At 52.6% G+C, this 19,131-nt stretch overlaps 1 protein-coding gene across 9 annotated transcripts in view; it reads right to left on the bottom strand.

Annotated features, from left to right (window-relative positions):
- RERE (arginine-glutamic acid dipeptide repeats) overlaps positions 1–19,131 on the bottom strand; it is a 442,889-nt gene that overhangs the window by 59,761 nt on the left and 363,997 nt on the right. For 8 of the 9 annotated variants that reach the window (XM_070079330.1, XM_070079333.1, XM_051858113.2 and 5 more), the window contains one exon: positions 8,014–8,094. In XM_070079330.1, the coding sequence (XP_069935431.1) occupies positions 8,014–8,094 (81 nt within the window). Of the gene's footprint in view, positions 1–8,013; positions 8,095–8,601; positions 9,258–19,131 lie in introns of those variants that run through there. The other variant, XM_051858117.2, reaches the window with a different exon arrangement.

Below are 19,131 nucleotides of genomic sequence, written 5' to 3'. Positions count from 1 at the left end.
GGAGTAGCTGTAGGATCCCAGCCCTGGAGTAGCTGTAGGATCACAGCCCAGCCCTGGAGTAGCTGGAGGATCACAGCGCTGGAGTAGCTGGAGGATCACAGCCCTGGAGTAGCTGGAGGATCACAGCCCTGGAGTAGCTGGAGGATCACAGCCCTGGACTGGAGGATCACAGCGCTGGAGTAGCTGGAGGATCACAGCCCTGGAGTAGCTGGAGGATCACAGCCCAGCCCTGGAGTAGCTGTAGGATCCCAGCCCTGGAGTAGCTGGAGGATCCCAGCCCTGGAGTAGCTGGAGGATCACAGCCCTGGAGTAGCTGGAGGATCACAGCGCTGGCTGACAACACGCAGGGCCATCACTTCTGCCTCAGACGGAAAATCCCAGCGGTTTCTATCTGTACTAGCACAAGCTACTAAGAGAAACAGTATGGCACATAAATGCCTCTCCCTTTACCCATTCTGCCTACCCCTCAAGTACTTATATTTCTTTTTCATATAATAGATACCAGTTTGAAGAAAAAAAAAAAGCAACACCTGAAAATAAAGCGCTATGAAGGCATATGTAAGCCTCGTGTTAATAAGAATGCCAGCTTTTCAAATAAAAAGGTGTCTGTTAGAAACAGAAACAGGGTCACGGCTAGCATTATGGAGTAGCTGGTACAGCCGCTGCTTGTGACGCCAGCATCCCATATGGGCGGCCGGTTTTGTGTCCTGGCTGTTCCACTTTCAATCCAGCTCCCTGCTGACGGTCTGGGGAAAGGAGTGAAAAATGGCCCATGTGTTTGGTCCCTGCCACCCACATGGGAAATCTGGTTGAAGCTCTTGGCTCCAGGCTTCAGCCTAGCCTAGTCTAGCCCTGAACACTGTGGCCATGAGGGGAGTGAACTAGCAGAAGATCTCTCTGTGTCTCTCCATAACTCTTTCAGATAAATAAGTAAATCTTAAAAAAAAAAAAAAAAGGAAATAGGGTCTAGCATAGACCAACCCACATACTGTGACTGCAAGCCACACAGCAGTGAGAAAGGCCAAGGGTTTTCACAGGAAACAGGAGTTAGTGTTGTTTCTATGGAAAAATGGGAGTAGGACATGGGAAGAGAAGCTATTTTAAGAAATTCTAGGGGTTAGCACTGTGGCACAGCAGGCACCAGCTCCAGTCCTGGCTACTTCACTTCCAAACCCACTCCCTGCTAGTGTATCTGGGAGAGCAATGGAAGATAGCCCAAGTCTCTGGGCATCTGTCCCCACCTAGAAGACCTGGAAGAAGCTCCTGGCTTTGGCCTGACACAGCCCTGGTTTTTGTGGCCATTTGGGGAGTGAGCCAGCAGATAAAGACCTCTCTCTCTGTCTCTCTTTCTCTCTATAGCTCTACCTAACAAATAAATAAAATTTAAAAGAAAATAGGTTCAAAAAAAAAAAAAAAAAGAAAAGAAATTCCATTAATGATAATGAAAAGCCCACATACTTTTCTATATGTTTAAAATACTTTTTGGCCAGCGCCATGGCTCAATAGGCTAATCCTCCTCCTAGTGGCGCCAGCACACCGGGTTCTAGTCCCGGTTGCCCCTCTTCCAGGCCAGCTCTCTGCTGTGGCCCGGGAGTGCAGTGGAGGACGGCCCAAGTGCTTGGGCCCTGCACCCCATGGAAGACCAGGAGAAGCACCTGGCTCCTGCCATCAGATCAGCGCGGTGCGCCGGCCACAGCGCGCCAGCCCTGGCGGACATTGGAGGGTGAACCAACGGCAAAAGGAAGACCTTTCTCTCTGTCTCTCTCTCTCACTATCCACTCTGCCGGTCAAAAAAAAAAAAAAAATACTTTCTAATAACTTGAAAAACAAAATCAAGCTTTAAGAGTACAGAAGACCACCATTTAACAGATTAAAGACAACACTATTTGACAAAAGAATGTGCTAGCGGCTTGGGATTCTGCGCTACTGTAAACAGCAATCTTTCCTAAACTTTACTGTACTTTTGAGTCCCCTGGGGAGGGCATTGAAACTCGGCTTCTGGTTCGAGGATGTGGCCCCCAAGGCTGCAGTCCTAGCGAGCTCCCAGGGGAGGGGTGCTGATGCTGACCAGAAGCAAGGACACAGCACATCAGCCGCAGAACTGCACCCTCAGAAACCAGAGAGGCCTCGTGTGCCGCTGTGCCATCTCAGCCTATTCAGGAAGTCCACACCGTGTTGCGTAACCTTAGATTAAGCATTAATGAGGCTAGGAAGTTGTTTATCGAGGGTTATAATCTGAAGTTAAATAAAACTTCATGCAGAAAGCTCCTATCAAATGCTGGAGTCATTTTTAACCTCTTAATATTAACAGAATCTTGATTACTCAGTCTTAAAGTCCTTTCTCAACAGTATTTGCTCTTTGCTGGAGGAATATACTTTATGCTAATAATATTTTGCCTGAAGAAAGGGATAATTAATATCCAGTAGTTATGTCCGTATTTAATAGAATTCACACCCAGAAATGTGGCTGAGAAAGGTGGTTGATATTCATGTTCTTTCTCAAAAGTAAAAATTTAAATCTCCAATACTTTTCATCTCATCACTCAAAGTCAAAAACGTATCAAAACCAGCTGCCCTTCCCTGGGCTCTTGGTTCAAATCCAGTCAACAGTGGCCCATTCTCAACAGAGAAAATCCGGGTAACCGGCAGGCTTCCATTCAAGTCAGCGCTCAGCTTCCTATTTCCCTGTCCTCTTACAAGAGCCGCTGCGTTGGCTCCCCTCTTGTGCACACGCTCCACAGCTCACCTCAGATGCCCTCACTTAGAAGCCCTTCAGCGCGTGCCACCACTCCACTCACCCAAACACACTCTTCGGAGGGAATTCAGGGCCCCCAAAGTCCATTCCAAGTTGTGTCTCTGGTGTGAGTCCTACTGCATCAGCTCCCGCACACCGGGCCTGGCTGGGCATGCTTTCCAATGCCCCGCCTCCACGCCTTGCAGCGTGAGAGCTGCTTTTCCCCGTCCCCCCAACCATGGCCTGTCAGAATAAATCCTCCTTCAAAGCCCGGATGGAACACCACACTCTCTAATTAGCCTTCCAGGAGCCCCCCGACCCTGTGCTCACGTCGTGGGGCCCTGGCACACACTGCCATGCACGCAGGCACCTTCCCCATGGTGACGACTGCTCCCTGCAGGGCTGGAATGGCACGGGAGTACCCAAAACTTTAAAAAACTGAATTATATTAAATGCTGTGCTCTGAAAATGTAAGAAAGTCAGTTTCTAGGATTGTAAATACTAATGCATCACCAACTGAGCTTACAAATAACATGAGCTTGCCAGCACCGCAGCTCACTAGGCTAATCCTCCACCTTGTGGCGCCGGCACACCAGGTTCTAGTCCCGGTCGGGGCGCCAGATTCTGTCCCGGTTGCCCCTCTTCCAGGCCAGCTCTCTGCTGTGGCCCGGGAGTGCAGTGGAGGATGGCCCAAGTGCTTGGGCCCTGCACCCCCCATGGGAGACCAGGAGAAGCACCTGGCTCCTGCCATCAGATCAGCGCGGTGCGCCAGCCGTGGCGGCCATTGGAGGGTGAACCAACGGCAAAAGGAAGACCTTTCTCTCTCTCTCACTGTCCACTGTGCCTGTCAAAAAAAAAAAATCAAACAACAACAACAACAACAACAACAACAAATAACATGAGCTTAATCTCCACTGGGCTGGGTGATCAAAAATAAAACTAAAGAGGGGTCCTTCACCTCTGCCCCCTCCAGAGGCTGGCACTTTAGGGGTACCTCTTCCCTCTTTCAAGTCAGGCAGGTCAATCCGTCTCCTCGCTAAGCCTGGCACCCTGAGACAAGAGCAGCCAGCCTGGTCACTGCAGAAGCGCACGCTGTCTCTGACCCAATGAGAGTGACAGCAGGCGGGGCCACACAGAGGCCACAGACGTGTTCCGTCCAAGTACCAGAGTAAGAGGAGATACACAGCGGCCTTCCAAAACACATTCATGGAAAACGGAACTGGAATTAAAGGTTGTCCATTTTGGTGAAGAGTTTTGAAATCCATCTATAGTTTTCCATAAGCACATCTTCCATGAACTTTTTGAGTAAGTGCTATGTAATAATCATCTCACGATTTTAAAGGAAACTGGGACATTAATAAAAATCAAATCAAAAATCATTTGGGGCTACTCACGATTTTATATCATTCATAACACAGGTTCCCTCTAGGGACTGAGGGTTGACTCCATCCACTCACAGACGAAGTGCTGGTGCAGAGCGGGCCTGAGTCCCCACTGCTCAGGAGCTCGGGGCACGACACGCAGGGGCTGGTAGGAACGGACTGATGTCCGCGACTCTGACAAGGGTTATGACAAGCAGTGGCTTCAGAGAGAAGAGGTATAGTGACAGGGTGAGCCTGAGAGGTCCTGCCAAGACTCCTCACCCTGTTTCACCTACTACTCACACATTTCAAAAGAGCACCCACAGGAGGAAATGCTCACAGAGAAGGGTGAAATGCGGAGGGCAATAACCCACAGGATGTTTGCAAAACCACCACACTACGAAGACCTGCCTCGAAGTTACTCTCTTGGGTACCATGAGGTTAACACGCAATACCCATCCAACGAAACCTCTATAAACAGTGGTTTTCCACAATCAGAGTCACTACCCACCTCAGTGTGCAGCAGTAGTCACAGAAAAGCCAGATTTAACTCCTCTGTAATAAATACCCAAAACCAAACGAGCTAGGACTGCCATTCTGGTCCACACTCACCAGGAACCTTGGCTGACATGGGTGCAGAGCCACCTGCAGAGCCCGTCTCCTCAAGCAAGCATGCAGAGCGAAGAACCCCCCCCCCCCCCAGCCGGGCACGCAGGTCCTCCACCTCCTCAGAGTTCTGATTAAAGGGTTTCGGCAAGACAGATGAATGAAAACCAGGTAACTTTTCATTTATTTACTTATTTGAAAGACAGTTACAGAGACAGAAGGAGAGATAGACATTCCATCCACTGGGCCAAGCAGAAGCCAGGAGCCAGGAGCTTCATCCAGCTTTCTCACATGAATGGTAGGGGCTCCAGTACTTGGGCCATCTTCCACTGTTCTCCCAGGAGCACTAGCGGGGAGCTGGCTTGGAAGTGGAGCAACCGGGACCCGAACCAGTGCCAATATGGGATGCCAGCCCACACACCACAACGCCAGCCCCTAATAACTCCTTTTCACACAGGTTCAATATATTTATAGACAGAAAGTGATTCTGTATTTTTCATGCATTTAGCTACTTTATATAGTTTTTGGAGGTAGAGATGGGAAGAACCATCATTTTCAAGGGCTTTTATGTACTCCGTACAGACATCTCATTTAATTCTCAGACAATTCTAAGGGGCAGGAATGGTCACTTTATTTTAGAGATATGGAAGTTAAAAGACACAGGGGTTGAACAATCGACCTAAGGCCCCATAGCAAGCGACAGAGGCAGCAAGAACTGTGCACGTATGAAATCCTCATGCAAAGAAGCACCTTTTATGCAGATGCACAGCTGACAAGAGATCACCAAGCGCTATGATCACCAGTAAGGCCAAGAATAGAACAGGGTCTGGTGACCCTCTCTCCGCGCCCAATCAGGCGCGCTCTTTGGACACAGACACCCTTCTGATGTTTCAAGTCACTTGAGAATAGCAAAGAAATGACTTAGTAATTCTGGCAGGTAGAAGAGAATGTGGAAGGCATCTAGATCACAGGCAACGCTTTGTCTACAGGGAGTGTACCTATAAGACTCCTACCAAGAAGTCTAACCAAGAACACCGGCATCTGTAAATGTTCTCATCTTTTGTGCTGCCCCCCCCCCCAAAAAAAGGGAAAATAACCTTTGGTCTCCCCCTCCCTGTGGGCTGTGAATGATTACCTTGGCTACCTTGATAACTAAGGCAAATATGCATGAGTGCCTCTCCCAGCTGATTAGAATCCATACAGGTTTCCTCCACTACTAGCCCTGCAATGCAATGCAAGACAGCAGGACACTAGGAATGTTTAGAAATGTCAGCCACAACACATCCTCTACTGCTGCAAGCAACCCTGCCTTTAGTTCCAAGGGTGGCGCCCTCACGGACAGGCTGGGAACAGGAAGGCTGTGGGTGCCCCAGGAGAAGGGAGCAGAGGGGATGAGCCTCACCAGAGAAGGGGTGGGGAAAGGTTCAGACGAGGCACCCAGAAACCAACCCACAGGCTGAGAAGGCCTCTGTGGGAGAAAACACCATCTACCGAGTCAGGCGTCACCAGTAACAAGAAGGGACAACCCAGAGCAGAAAAATGGATCAGAAGAAACTAATTTTCAAATTTCTAGATTAAAAGAGCCTTGCCTAGGTTAAAGGTTACTCAGATCTGTTTCCAACAGGGAGAGAGAATGCTAATAAATGCACATAAATCCAGCTGGCATTTCCAAATGACAGAACACTTATTCATGCTATTTTAAGTTTATTTTTTAAACCACATAAGACTGCAAGATATTTCTTGCACAAAGATAGATAAAGCTTCACAGAGCGGCTAGAAAGGGGCTGACAGATCTGCAGGACAAATCTACTCACTGAGGTTCTCTTTCTTTTCACGCAAACCAGAACTCCTACACTTGGGTAGAGCATTTTAATTTTTAAAAAATACATGCAGGGGCTAGCGCTGTGGCACAGCAGTTAAGGCCCCAGCCTGCAGCACCAGCATCCCACATGGGCGCCAGTTCAAGTCCCAGCTGCTCTACTTCTGATCCAGCTCCTTGCTAATGTGCCTGGGAAAGCAGCAGAGGATGGTCCAAGTCCCTGGGCCCCTGCACCCACGTGGGAGACCCAGAAGAAGCTCCTGGCTCCTGGCTTCAGACCGGCTCAGCTCCAGGTGTTGCAGTCATTTGGGGAGTGAACCAGCAGATGGAAGACCTCTTTCTCTACCTCTCTCTCTTTCGAATAAATAAAATAAATCTTTATTTTTAAAAAAACCCTTTTTTAAAAAACGTAATCTCTCTTAAAAAAAAAGTGTAAAACTTCAAGTAACTGAAATCCCAGAAAACTTAAAAGTATTTCTTTCATGTTCCACATTAATTACCTCTTTCCAAACAGTTCTGAAGAGGTAAGCCGATTACAGATTTCTTCCATAACACATTTTAATATCTGTTAAGTTTTCTTTCTTTCCATTTTTAAACCATTCCCAATATGACCCATCTCAGCGTATCTAGACATACAGTAAACATTTAAAGTGTTAACTGATGCAAATCACCAACTGTACAGGGGATACTTGCATCTCACAACACTTTTCCCTATAAGCATTGCACTGTCCTTAAGGTTGTATAGTGAGTGCTCAGGTAAACAGTCTGTTCAAAAAGAGAGAAAACTACATATCAAATAAGAGGAAATCCGTTGCTAAAAAGTCAATGGATAATCTTCATGCATCTTTCCCCTCCACTCCCTGAAAAGCAGGCCAGAGTAGAGGCGGATGCACACCACGGAGGGTGTCCAGCCTCCCACGCCATCCTGTTTCCAGGCTCTTGCCCAGCCCTCCTCAACTCCACCTAGAAGACCAGGAGGGCGGCAGTCCCAGCAAAGGACACCAAGCTCCCTCCTTCTCAGCAAACCCTCCTGAGGCACGTTTATCACACTGTCTGTCAGATCTGACCCCCAGCTCTGAGAGATAGCAAACTGATTTTTACAAAGCTCCATTTAACCCTTGTGTGTCTGTCCAGTGAACAGTACAAACTTTCAGGGCTAGACTCTTAAATAGTTCAAAACTTACTCTTCAAAGCATGCCAACATTAAATAAAGGAGAAAATCCACCAGGCATTACTGTAAGCTCCAAACCTCTTATAATTGCACTGTCTGCTTGGCTGACGGCTTTTGCCCGTTCCCAAACTAGTGATAAAGGACACTTCCCATTTCAGCCGCTGAATTTAAAATCCGATGTTAACTCCGGGAAGCAGACGGCATTCCCCGGGCCTGAGCGCCAGCACAGCACAGGGTTAAAGGAAACCATTTCAGAGATCAAATGCGGAGAAGCGCAGGAGCAGAGAGAAAACCAAGTTACATAAAGTTCAATTGTACTCACGGTTTCCTTATTGGGAAGCAGCTCCTTCCTGATTCTGAAGAAGTTCTTGCCGTACTGCCGGAGCCCCTTAACGAAGCGTTTCTGTGATAAAAAGAAACAACAAACAGGATGTAAAACCAAAAACAAAACAGGATGTCAGCAAAGCAGAGAGATCTGCAATCAGCAGAAAAACCGCCACGGCCAAGTCCCAGCCAGGGAATCCGAGCGGGGAGGCTCCCGCAACCCGGCCGGAGGACCCGGGGTCCAGGCACCCCGCGGTCCACCTGGGAGAGAAGCTTCCCGCAAGTGTCGGCAAAGAGGGGACACAGGGCCAAACCCGGGGACGCTTGCCCGGAAAGCACCCCAGCAGCCGCAAGGCCCCGCTCGGCCCCAGGAATGCGCCAGGGAGGCGCCGGGGGCAGCGACACCGCGGACGCCCCCGGGAGCCCGACCCCACCGGGCCGGCCCCGCCATCACCGGCAGGAAGAGCCACTCCGAGCCCCGCACCCTTCCCGCCCCTCCATTTCGCAGCAGTCTCACTGCCCCCAGCCCGGCCGCAGACTTTCACTTTGTCCCGCTCCCGCGAGCAGCCCCCTCCCCGGCCCCCACCTCGGGGCTCCCAGCCAGTCCCGCGCGGCCGAGCCGGGCAGCCACGGGCGAGCGACGGGGTCCAGGCGGGAGAGAGGCCGCCGCCTGTCACTCGGCGCCGGTTCCACAAAGCGCAGGGCGGCGGCGGCCGCGGGCGGCTCGGCGTGTGACCGCGGCGGGGCCGCGCGGCGCGGGGCGCGGGGGGCGCGGAGCTGGGGCGGCCGCCGCCGCCGCCGCCGGGGGAGGAGGCTGGAGCGCCGCGCGCAGAGCCCGGCACGGCCGCGGGCGGCTGCAAAAGGCGGCCTGGATCGCCCCGCCGCCCGCCGCCGGGCCGCGCTCCGGCCCGGGCCCCGCCTCCGGCCCGACCCCCGCCCCGCAGCCGGAGCCTCCCGCTGGGGCGCTGGGATCTCCGTAGCCTCCTCGCAACAGGAGCTTCCAGGCGGCAAAGCACAGAAACTTCGGGGACAGGGCGCCCGCGGGGATGGGGCGCTGCCCAGGCCGCTGGGTCTGCAGCCCACGCTCGGGGCGGCCGGGGTCAGCCGCGCCCGGGCCTCACGCCCACCACCCCGGCGCCTGGACGGCGAAATGGGGCCGGCTTCGGCGACCCCCGCGGCCCCTTCCGGGCGGGGATTGAGGGCGGCTACTCCCCGCCCCGCCCAGGCATTCGCCGGCCGTTCAGTGAAATCAGCACGGAAGCTTCCCAGCCAGTAAATCACCTGCCCACCGCCAGAGGGTCCCGCCCACTCCCTGTTTGAGACCTGCCGGGCAAACGGAGTGAAGAGCCACACTTGGCCTGCAAGACCCATCTGCAGCTTTCCACTCCGGTCCTGGAGGCGCTGCGTAGATATGACTCATCACTGTCAATTTTCAATACAATTCATATAGTTTCAAGGAAAAAGCTGTCAAGGCACAGAACGAAGCTCTCCCCTGGTCCGAGGAGGCACAGCCCCCGCTCCTGGTCAGTATGATCAACAGGCACCTGGGCTGTGTGCACACAGCATCTGCAAGGAGATGTGGGCCTGCCCTCAAGGAGCTCCAGTCTAACCAGGGAGGCACACAGGCAAACAGATCAGTCTTCAGGCTTGTGAGAAAAGTGGCAGATAACAAAGGGTGGGGGTGGAGCTAGGAGGAGGAAGCTACTTACTTTGCTAGCTGAAGGCTTAGAGGAAGTGACAAGGAAGAGCCTGTGCCTGCCAGTGGGCTCCAGCAGGGCCCCAAGTCAGCCAGGAAGGGCAGAAAGAGCATTCCAGGAAACGCAGGGAGGACAGTGAGCAGAGAGGAGAGCCCGGGAAACGCAGGGAGGACGGTGAGCGGAGAGGAGAGCCCGGGAAACGCAGGGAGGATGGTGAGCGGAGGGGAGAGCCCAGGAAACGCAGGGAGGACGGTGAGCCGAGAGGAGAGCCCAGGAAACACAGGGAGGAGAGCCCGGGAAATACAGGGAGGAGAGCCCGGGAAATACAGGGAGGAGAGCCCGGGAAACACAGGGAGGACGGTGAGCAGGGAGGAGAGCCCGGGAAACGCAGGGAGGAGAGCCCGGGAAACACAGGGAGGACGGTGAGCAGGGAGGAGAGCCCGGGAAACGCAGGGAGGAGAGCCCGGGAAATACAGGGAGGAGAGCCCGGGAAACGCAGGGAGGACGGTGAGCGGAGAGGAGAGCCCGGGAAACGCAGGGAGGACGGTGAGCGGAGAGGAGAGCCCGGGAAACGCAGGGAGGACGGTGAGCGGAGAGGAGAGCCCGGGAAACGCAGGGAGGACGGTGAGCGGAGAGGAGAGCCCGGGAAACGCAGGGAGGACGGTGAGCGGAGAGGAGAGCCCGGGAAACGCAGGGAGGATGGTGAGCGGAGGGGAGAGCCCAGGAAACGCAGGGAAGACGGTGAGCCGAGGGGAGAGCCCGGGAAACGCAGGGAGGACGGTGAGCAGAGAGGAGAGCCCGGGAAACGCAGGGAGGACAGTGAGCCGAGAGGAGAGCCCGGGAAACGCATGGAGGACTGTGAGCAGAGAGGAGAGCCCAGGAAACACAGGGAGGAGAGCCCGGGAAATACAGGGAGGAGAGCCCGGGAAACACAGGGAGGACGGTGAGCAGGGAGGAGAGCCCGGGAAACGCAGGGAGGACGGTGAGCGAAGAGGAGAGCCTGGGAAATGCAGGGAGGATGGTGAGCGGAGAGGAGAGCCCGGGAAATGCAGGGAGGAGAGCCCGGGAAACGCAGGGAGGACGGTGAGCGGAGAGGAGAGCCCGGGAAATGCAGGGAGGAGAGCCCGGGAAACGCAGGGAGGACGGTGAGCGGAGGGGAGAGCCCGGGAAACGCAGGGAGGATGGTGAGCGGAGGGGAGAGCCCAGGAAACGCAGGGAGGACGGTGAGCCGAGGGGAGAGCCCGGGAAACGCAGGGAGGACGGTGAGCCGAGGGGAGAGCCCGGGAAACGCAGGGAGGACGGTGAGCGGAGGGGAGAGCCCGGGAAACGCATGGAGGACTGTGAGCAGGGAGGAGAGCCCGGGAAACGCAGGGAGGACGGTGAGCGGAGAGGAGAGCCTGGGAAATGCAGGGAGGATGGTGAGCGGAGAGGAGAGCCCGGGAAATGCAGGGAGGACGGTGAGTGGAGAGGAGAGCCCGGGAAATGCAGGGAGGATGGTGAGCGGAGAGGAGAGCCCGGGAAACACAGGGAGGACGGTGAGCAGGGAGGAGAGCCCGGGAAACGCAGGGAGGACGGTGAGCGGAGAGGAGAGCCTGGGAAATGCAGGGAGGAGAGCCCGGGAAACGCAGGGAGGACGGTGAGCGGAGAGGAGAGCCTGGGAAATGCAGGGAGGATGGTGAGCGGAGAGGAGAGCCCGGGAAATGCAGGGAGGAGAGCCCGGGAAACGCAGGGAGGACGGTGAGCGGAGAGGAGAGCCCGGGAAATGCAGGGAGGAGAGCCCGGGAAACGCAGGGAGGATGGTGAGCGGAGGGGAGAGCCCGGGAAATGCAGGGAGGACGGTGAGCAGGGAGGAGAGCCAGGAGATGAAGACTGAGGGGCAGGAGAGGACCCGGTTGCAGACAGCCCATCAGTACCCCCTGCAGAGTTCTGGTCCTAATGTGGGCTTGAAAAGCCCGGATAAGGACGGCTCCTGGCCAGCGTGGCTGATGTGGTTGGGGACAGACTGGTTAAAAAGGCTGAAGACAGGGCGGGCACTGTGGTAGAGCGGGTTAAGCCTCCATCTGCAGTGCAGGCGTCCCATCTGGGGGCCGGTTCAATTCCCGGCTGCTCCACTTCTGATCCAGCTCCCTGCTAATGTGCCTGGGAAAGCAGCAGAATATGGCCCAAGGGCTGTGCCCCTGCACCCACATGGGAGGACCTAGGAGAGGCTCCTGGCTCCTGGCTCCTGGCTCCGGTCTGGCCCAGCTCTGGCCTTTGCAGCCACTGGGGGAATGAACCCGCAGATGGAGGATCTCCCTCTCCCCTTTTCCTCTGTAATTCTGCCTTGAAATAAAATTAATAAATTAAAAAACAAAGGTTGGTGACATTGTTAGTAAAATGGTGCAGTCTTATCTATGGCATGATCTACACTCCGACACCATCCTAGGCCCCGCTGCTGGTGTCAAGCTCCACCCCCATCCTAATGGGATTCACTGCTCCTACTTCCCTGCCAGCCCCCCACAAAGTTTTAACAAGGACCTGTTCCTGAACACGTGGCTCTCTTTTTCTCTCCATCTCCTGACCTCCCTCCCTCTCTCTCTCTCTCTCTCTCTCTGGATCTCACTCTTACCCTCTCCTTCTCTCTCTTTTCCCTCTCTGCCCCTTCCCTCCAGTCTGTCGGGTTTCTTTCCCTTACCCTGTGTTTGGTGTGTTTTGTGGCGGCCTTACAGACACAGCCCAGAATTGAGAAGAGAACAAACTACAGACACACACAACCTCAGTCCTCTAGGTCCCTGATGCTGCAGCTGTTTGTTCCATTTTTCTTTAAAAGATGTATTTATTTACTTGAAAGGCAGAGTATGAAAGAGAGAGAAACCTTTGATTTACTGGTTCCCTCCCCAAAAGGCTGCAACAGCCAGCCAGGTCTTAACCAGGCCAAAGCCAGGAGCCAGGAACTCCATCCGGGTCTCCCACAGGGGCTGCAGGGGCCCAGGTACATGGGCCATCTGCTGCCGCCTTCCCAGGTGCATTCGCAGGGAGCTGGGTCAGAAGCAGAGCAGCTGGGACTGACACTGGCACTCAGACCTGGGATGCCTGGGTTGCAAGTGGCAGCTTAGTGTGCTGCCCCGCAACACCAGCCCCTGGAGTCCCTGCTTCTTAGCCCATTCTTCAAGCATTTACTGAGCACATGGCACTGAGATTTTAAAAATTAATAAAGGTAGCAATGGACCTTTACTAAACTGTGGGGTGAAGCCATTAGAGTATTCTGGAACATTATCCAGCCAAGCCTAAAGCGTGAGGGCAGCTCATCAGAGAAGTGAAAGGATGGACGACGGTGGCCCACGGCTGTCCAGACGCCTTCATCAAGACAAGGACACGGGCCAGATCACGAAAGAGGGACAATAACGTGGAGGGGGAGGGGACTGGGGCCCTCTGTGAAGGACAGAGTGGACAGTGGGAGAAAGGTCACGGAGACAGAGTCTGTATGGCGTGAGGTGGACATGTGGCCAGATTCCAGAGGGTGGAATGCCAGGACCACGCAGCGGAATGTGGGCCTGAGGCCAAGCACACACAACAGGTCAGCAGAGGAGGCCAGCAGGATGGGACAGCTCGTGAGGAAGGCTGTGGTGCAGCTGGCAGGCTTGAGTTCAGGTCCCGCTTCTCCATTTACTGATCACAACGTAAGACTCCTCTGAGCAGCACCCCATCAGCTAACGTTACTAAGTACCTCCCACCACCAGCAGCCTTGCAGACAAACCCAAAGTCCTCACAACCCATTTTGCAGACAAGGAAGCTGAAGAACAGAAAGTTAAGCACCAGATCAAAGTCACCCTGCTCCTCAGGGGCAAACCCATACTTCAAACCCAGCCTCAAAAATCTGTCCCATTCACCGCCACGTGCCGGACACTGCTCAGCAATCCCCACTCCGTCAGGGCACCACTATCTGTGCCTCTGCACTCGCCTGCCGGACCTGATAAAGCAGTATTCTGCAGTATTCTTCCCAAGAAAGGCTCCTGGGCTCACGGACCTCCTCGCCTCCCATCCTAGTGGCGGTCTCGGGCCAGCGGCATCCTCCTTTCCTAACAATGATCCCATCGTCCTGTGCAGGCCGTGACAGGTCGCTGCCAAGGAATCTGTTGAAGCTGCAGATCTCATCTGAGTCCCACTCTGCTGCACCTGCGGCCCCACCTACGGGCAGCCCTTGGACCTCTGCAGGATGTGCTTGTCCCTCGGCCCTGAATCCAAGCCGTCCAGGATCCGCACTGTCCCAGTCGACCTTTCCAGCCAGATGTCTAGTAGGTGTGGCAACTGTACCACACGGAGACCTCCATCTGAACTCCAGAGCCGGGGTAGGATACCTTCAAGGTTGACCTCAAACCCAAGGTCAAATTCCTCCTGCTACATGATAAAATCTTCCTGACCATTTCCTCCCAATTCATTTTTTTAAAATTTGTCCAAGAGCATATAAACTGAATTATATTTTATACTGCTTTGCCTGCCTGGAGCACCAGGCAGTTGGTGTTCACCAAGATTTGGTATGTAAGTGGAGCAAATTTTTGAGATGAAGAGGGCCTGGGATAGGGCAGTCACAGCAGAAAAGGATAAGTTATCAGAGTCCAGGGGCCAGCACTGTGGCGTAGCGGGTGAAGCTGCCACCTGCAGTGCCGGCATCCCATGTGGGCGATGGCTTGAGATCTGGCTGCTCCACTTCTGATCCAGCTCTGTTATGGCCTGGGAAAGCAGGAGAAGATGGCCCAACTGCCTGGGTCTCTGTACTCACATGGGAGACTCAGAAGAAGCTCCTGGCTCCTGGCTTTGGATCCACCCAGCTCCAGGCCATTGCGGCCATCTGGGGAGTGAGCCAGCAGATGGACGACCTCTCTCTCTCTCTCTGCCTCTCTGTAACTCTGCCTTTCAAATAAATACATAAATCTTTTTTAAAAAAGTTATTAGAGTCCAATATGGTTCATTTAAAATATACTTATTTATTTATTTGAAAGGCAGAGTAGCACAGAGAGAGATCTTCCATCCACTGGTTTATTTCCCCAAATGGCTGCAATGCCCAAAGCTGGGCCAGGCTGAGGACAGGAGCCAGGAACCCCATCCCAGACTCCCATGTGAGTAGCAGGGGCCCAAGCCCTTGAGCCGTCTTCCACTGCCTTCCCAGGTGCATTAGCCGTGGGCTGGATGGGAAGAGTGGCAATCAGAACTGACCCAGAGCTCTATACAGGACACTGTCATCAGGCAGTAGCACCTGCTACACCACAATGCTGGCTCCAAAGGGTCCATTTTGAATGGTAAGAACACAGTCAGCCTCTTGGCTCCACGACACCAAACTCCTGTTTTGCCTCATGCCATGCGGCCTAATTCTTTACCAACCCCTAAATGTTGGAGTCTCCCCAAAGTTTTGTTCTAAGCTTTCTGCTCTCCAAACTCCCTCCCAACAGACCTCACTGTTCCTTTGCCTCTAAATATCATCCAGTATTCTCACTGGTGTTTGTCTCTAAAGGTGAATCTGTGGTCTAGTTTTACCAGGATCACTTGCATGACATCTGGGGACCACAGCCCTACCACTGCTGTAGTGCTACCAATGGCCATGCTATCGAGTGCTAAAGGGAGGGAAAGGAAAGCTTCAGACAGGGAGGCTGGTTCTTCCCTGGAAGCTCATCAGGCCTCAAGACTGGCAAAACCCCTGCCTCTCAGAGAGCAGCCTTTATCTGCGGTTACCAGAAATCCAGAGTAGCCTTTAACATGGAAGCAGCGACACGCCCGTCAGCACCAGTGGCTGGAATCAGTCAATGTGGGAGCAGGCTCGGGGCAGCAGCCTCCTTTCCCTCGACGAATTCACCTCGCTCAAATCATGACCTTGATGCTTCCAAGACTTGAATGACGAATACTATCGACTTATAAATAGACAGGCACTATAAACCTCTAAATGGAAATCCATGGACAAGATCTCTCAACAGTCTTCAGTCATTAAGCTGAGATCCAGCATCAGCAGTGCTAGCATTCAAGGCCTCATGAATTATTTCTATGCCTGTTAGTTCTTCTGTCCCTGACAGTCATAGAGACATTAGAATACCAGGATGCCAAGGGTGACGGAGAAAACGAGAGAGTGCGTCTAAAAGGTGGTAAAGAACTGGCTCAGAGCCCTGCCAGCGCTAACACGAGGCGTGCAGCCACCCATGCTCAGCTGCTCAGGCCGAGCACTGCCACGCCGGCACTGGTCTCTCTGGTGTTTTCATGTCCTACCAACCCAACTGTGTGTTCCCTGGGAACTCAATACAAGTCCTGTTCTATTCCTGTGTCCTTGTGACCAGGTGAGATCCAAATATAAATACGTAGTTATTTATGGCAAGCAGACTGTCCTTTGCTTTGTGTTCCAACTTAGTTGATGGCTATGATTCAGTTTTTAGACAAATTGCTATAATTTTGCGTTGTTGAGCTGAAACTTCTTATCACCATCAGAAGTCACCTGCCTGTATGTTCCTAGGAAAGAAAAATTAAATTCTGGTTTTAAAAAAGTAAGTATCTGAGGGCCAGCATTGTAGTGCAGCTGGCAAAGTTTCTGTATGCTTTGCTGGCATCCTATAATGGATGCCGGTTGGTGTCTTGACTGCTCCACTTCTGACCCACCCACTCTCTCCTAATGGCCTGGGAAAAAGCAGCAGAAGATGGCACAAGTCCTTGGGCACCTGCCACCCATGTGAGTGACTCAGAAGAAGCTTCTGACTCCTGGCGTCAGCCTGGCCCAGCCCCGGTCTTGCGGCCATCTGAGTAGTGAACCAGCAGATGGAAGATCTTGCTCTCTGTCTCTCCTTCTCTCTCTGTTACTCTGACTTTCAAATAAATTAATAAATCTTCAAAACAAAACAAAACAAAGTGAAAATGAGTATCTGAACCCAGTATCGGTAAACTTGGTTTTAACAGAATCTAGAAAGCATCTCATTTTGGTACTGTGGGAAGAAAATGAGGTTCAAACTCCGGGGATGTAGTCTGTTGGTGTTTCACAAAGGACACGCTGACAGGGCTGTTCCCACACAGCCACTTTTCAAATGGGAGACACTTAACAGGAACAAAAGGTGCACTTGGGGTGGCCCCGCAGTGAAGACACTGGTGGGACACCTGCGCCTCTCATCAGGGCCTGTGTTCTAGGCCCAGCTTAGCGCCTAATTCCGCTTCCTGCTAATGCGCAACCTGAGAGGTGGTAACTCAAGTGGTGGGGTCCCTGTCGTCCACGTGGGAGACTTGGGTTGGAGTCTCAGCTCCCAACTCTTCCCAAGTCTGGGGCCACTGAAGGCATTTGGGGAAGGAGCCTGCAGATGGGCGCTCGCTCACTCTACCTGTCTCTCTGCCTCTCAAATATGTATATATGTAAGTATGTGTGTGTATATATAAAACACTGAGGTCGGGACCAGCATGGAGGCACTGGCACTGGCATCCCATTTGGCATCCCAGTTCAAGTGTCAGTTGTTCTGCTTCCAATCCAGCTTTCTGCTAATGCATGTGGGAGGCGGCAGATGATGGCCTGTGTGGTCGGGTCCCTGCCACCACTGGAGGAGGCCCAGAGAGAATTCTGGTCCTGGCTTCAGCCTGGCCTAGCCCTGGCTGTTGTGGCCATTTGGGGAGTAAATCCGTGAATCTCTCTGCCTTTCAAGTAAATAAATCTTTAAAAACAATAAGGCCAAAATGCAGTAACACATCATCTCTTATTTTCTAAAACGTAAATGTGTTTGAGAAGTTCCTCAAGCTATTGCTGAGCCCACCCCTCACCCAATCAGAGCACCCCAAGCCTCTATCTCTGACCTACCAGATGCTGATCCTATCCTCTCCACTCTCAGGAGGGTGGGCAGGGAGGGTGGAGGGGAGGCAGCAGCTAGGCCTGGGGCAAGAAGCTTCTCAGTTACCGCTAGTGGTCAGTACAAATACAGTAGAATATTACATGCGTCAGAATACAAAACAGAGAGGAAGGCACCACTGGATACAGCACCAGGAACAGCCGATGCAGTCCCAGTGTGCCAGGCACTGTGTTGAGGGCTCCAGAGGCACCACACCTGTTTAATCACATTGACTACCCACTATTTCCTTTTTACAAAAAGGAAAATGCACCAGACCTCACCAAGTCCTTGAGCCAGGATTGGGAAGTCAACGGTGACAAGTGTAAACAGGTGGGGTACCTCAGGACTGGGTGGGGTGTCGCACTGGCTGCAGGTGTCATGAGGTGGCCTGTTGATTGTGGTTTCCTCCAAAAATCGACCAACTGACAAGTAAGGTCACAGTCTTATGGCACAATTTATTCTTGTCTCAATCTGTTTATCATTTTAAGTTGTCCATAAAATGCCTGCCCCATTCAATTAAAAAGAGTTATTTGAGTATCACTCTGGACAGCAGACAGGGGTACTGGGACCTTCAGAGAGTCAGGTTGCCAGCGCCCTTGTCCACAGCTCAATCTCCCAACATGGCTCACGCTTACCCTGCTCGGGTGCTGGATCTGACCCCTGTCTAAGGCAGAAGAGGGGGGATAAGTGCCCATATGGCTAAGATACCTCTGCATTAACCCCTGGCTGAGAGCTTTCAAAATTAACACCCTCTGGTGAATTTTAACTCGCACATCACAGTCAGGAGCTCACCATGACTTCTGAAAAGCAACTTCTCCTCAGTCCTCTTGCATAACTATTTGGAAAACACTTTGGGTATTAAAATGATCCCCACTGTGAAAATGGCTTCTTCTGCTCTACCCTGTTTTCTGAACAAAATTTTATGTTAATAACTTATTGGATCTCAGGGGACTGAAGAGCAGACAGATCTGCAAGTAAGCAATCTACAGTTCCCTCTAAGAGACAGAGAAGAAAAAAGTCAAGACGACCATGTCCTAAATGTGGTCCCATGTTAATGATGGAGCAGGATGAAAACAAAGGTCCCTGGTGCCAGGCCGCAGAAGTAAAAGCCTTTCTCAACACTGACTCCGCGCGGTCATGCGCAGCTGACTGGCTCCGGGGGACAGGCCCCGCTTGTTCCAGATGCCTATCACCGCGCACCTGAACACGTTTCCTTCTGCAGGCTTAATGTTGCTGTGGCTTTGAGACATCATTTGGTTATGGTTTAAAGCATTTACATATTAATGCAAGGGAGACCTGCGTGAGGACTGCTTTTTCAATAAACAGGACCAGAACTGTTCACCTGAGGAGACCTGCCAGCGAGCCAAGATTCCCAGTGTGCTGCTCTTGATTCCGACTTCACTCTGAATGTGCTTCACACTTACTAGTGTATTTCCAGGAAGTGAGTTGACAGTTTAAAGCCACTGAGACTTTAAAGACAGCAATCAAGATAATTTAAAATACTCATCGCATTTTAATCGAAGGACCGTAACTCTCTCTCTAGGATCTGCTACTTTCTCCTTGCTGAGACTTGATCCTTTATGGTCTATCCAGATGGCATCC

Source organism: Oryctolagus cuniculus, chromosome 7, assembly GCF_964237555.1.
Source record: "Oryctolagus cuniculus chromosome 7, mOryCun1.1, whole genome shotgun sequence".
Lineage (NCBI taxonomy): Eukaryota > Metazoa > Chordata > Mammalia > Lagomorpha > Leporidae > Oryctolagus > Oryctolagus cuniculus.
This window is presented reverse-complemented; position numbering and strand designations above follow the sequence as displayed.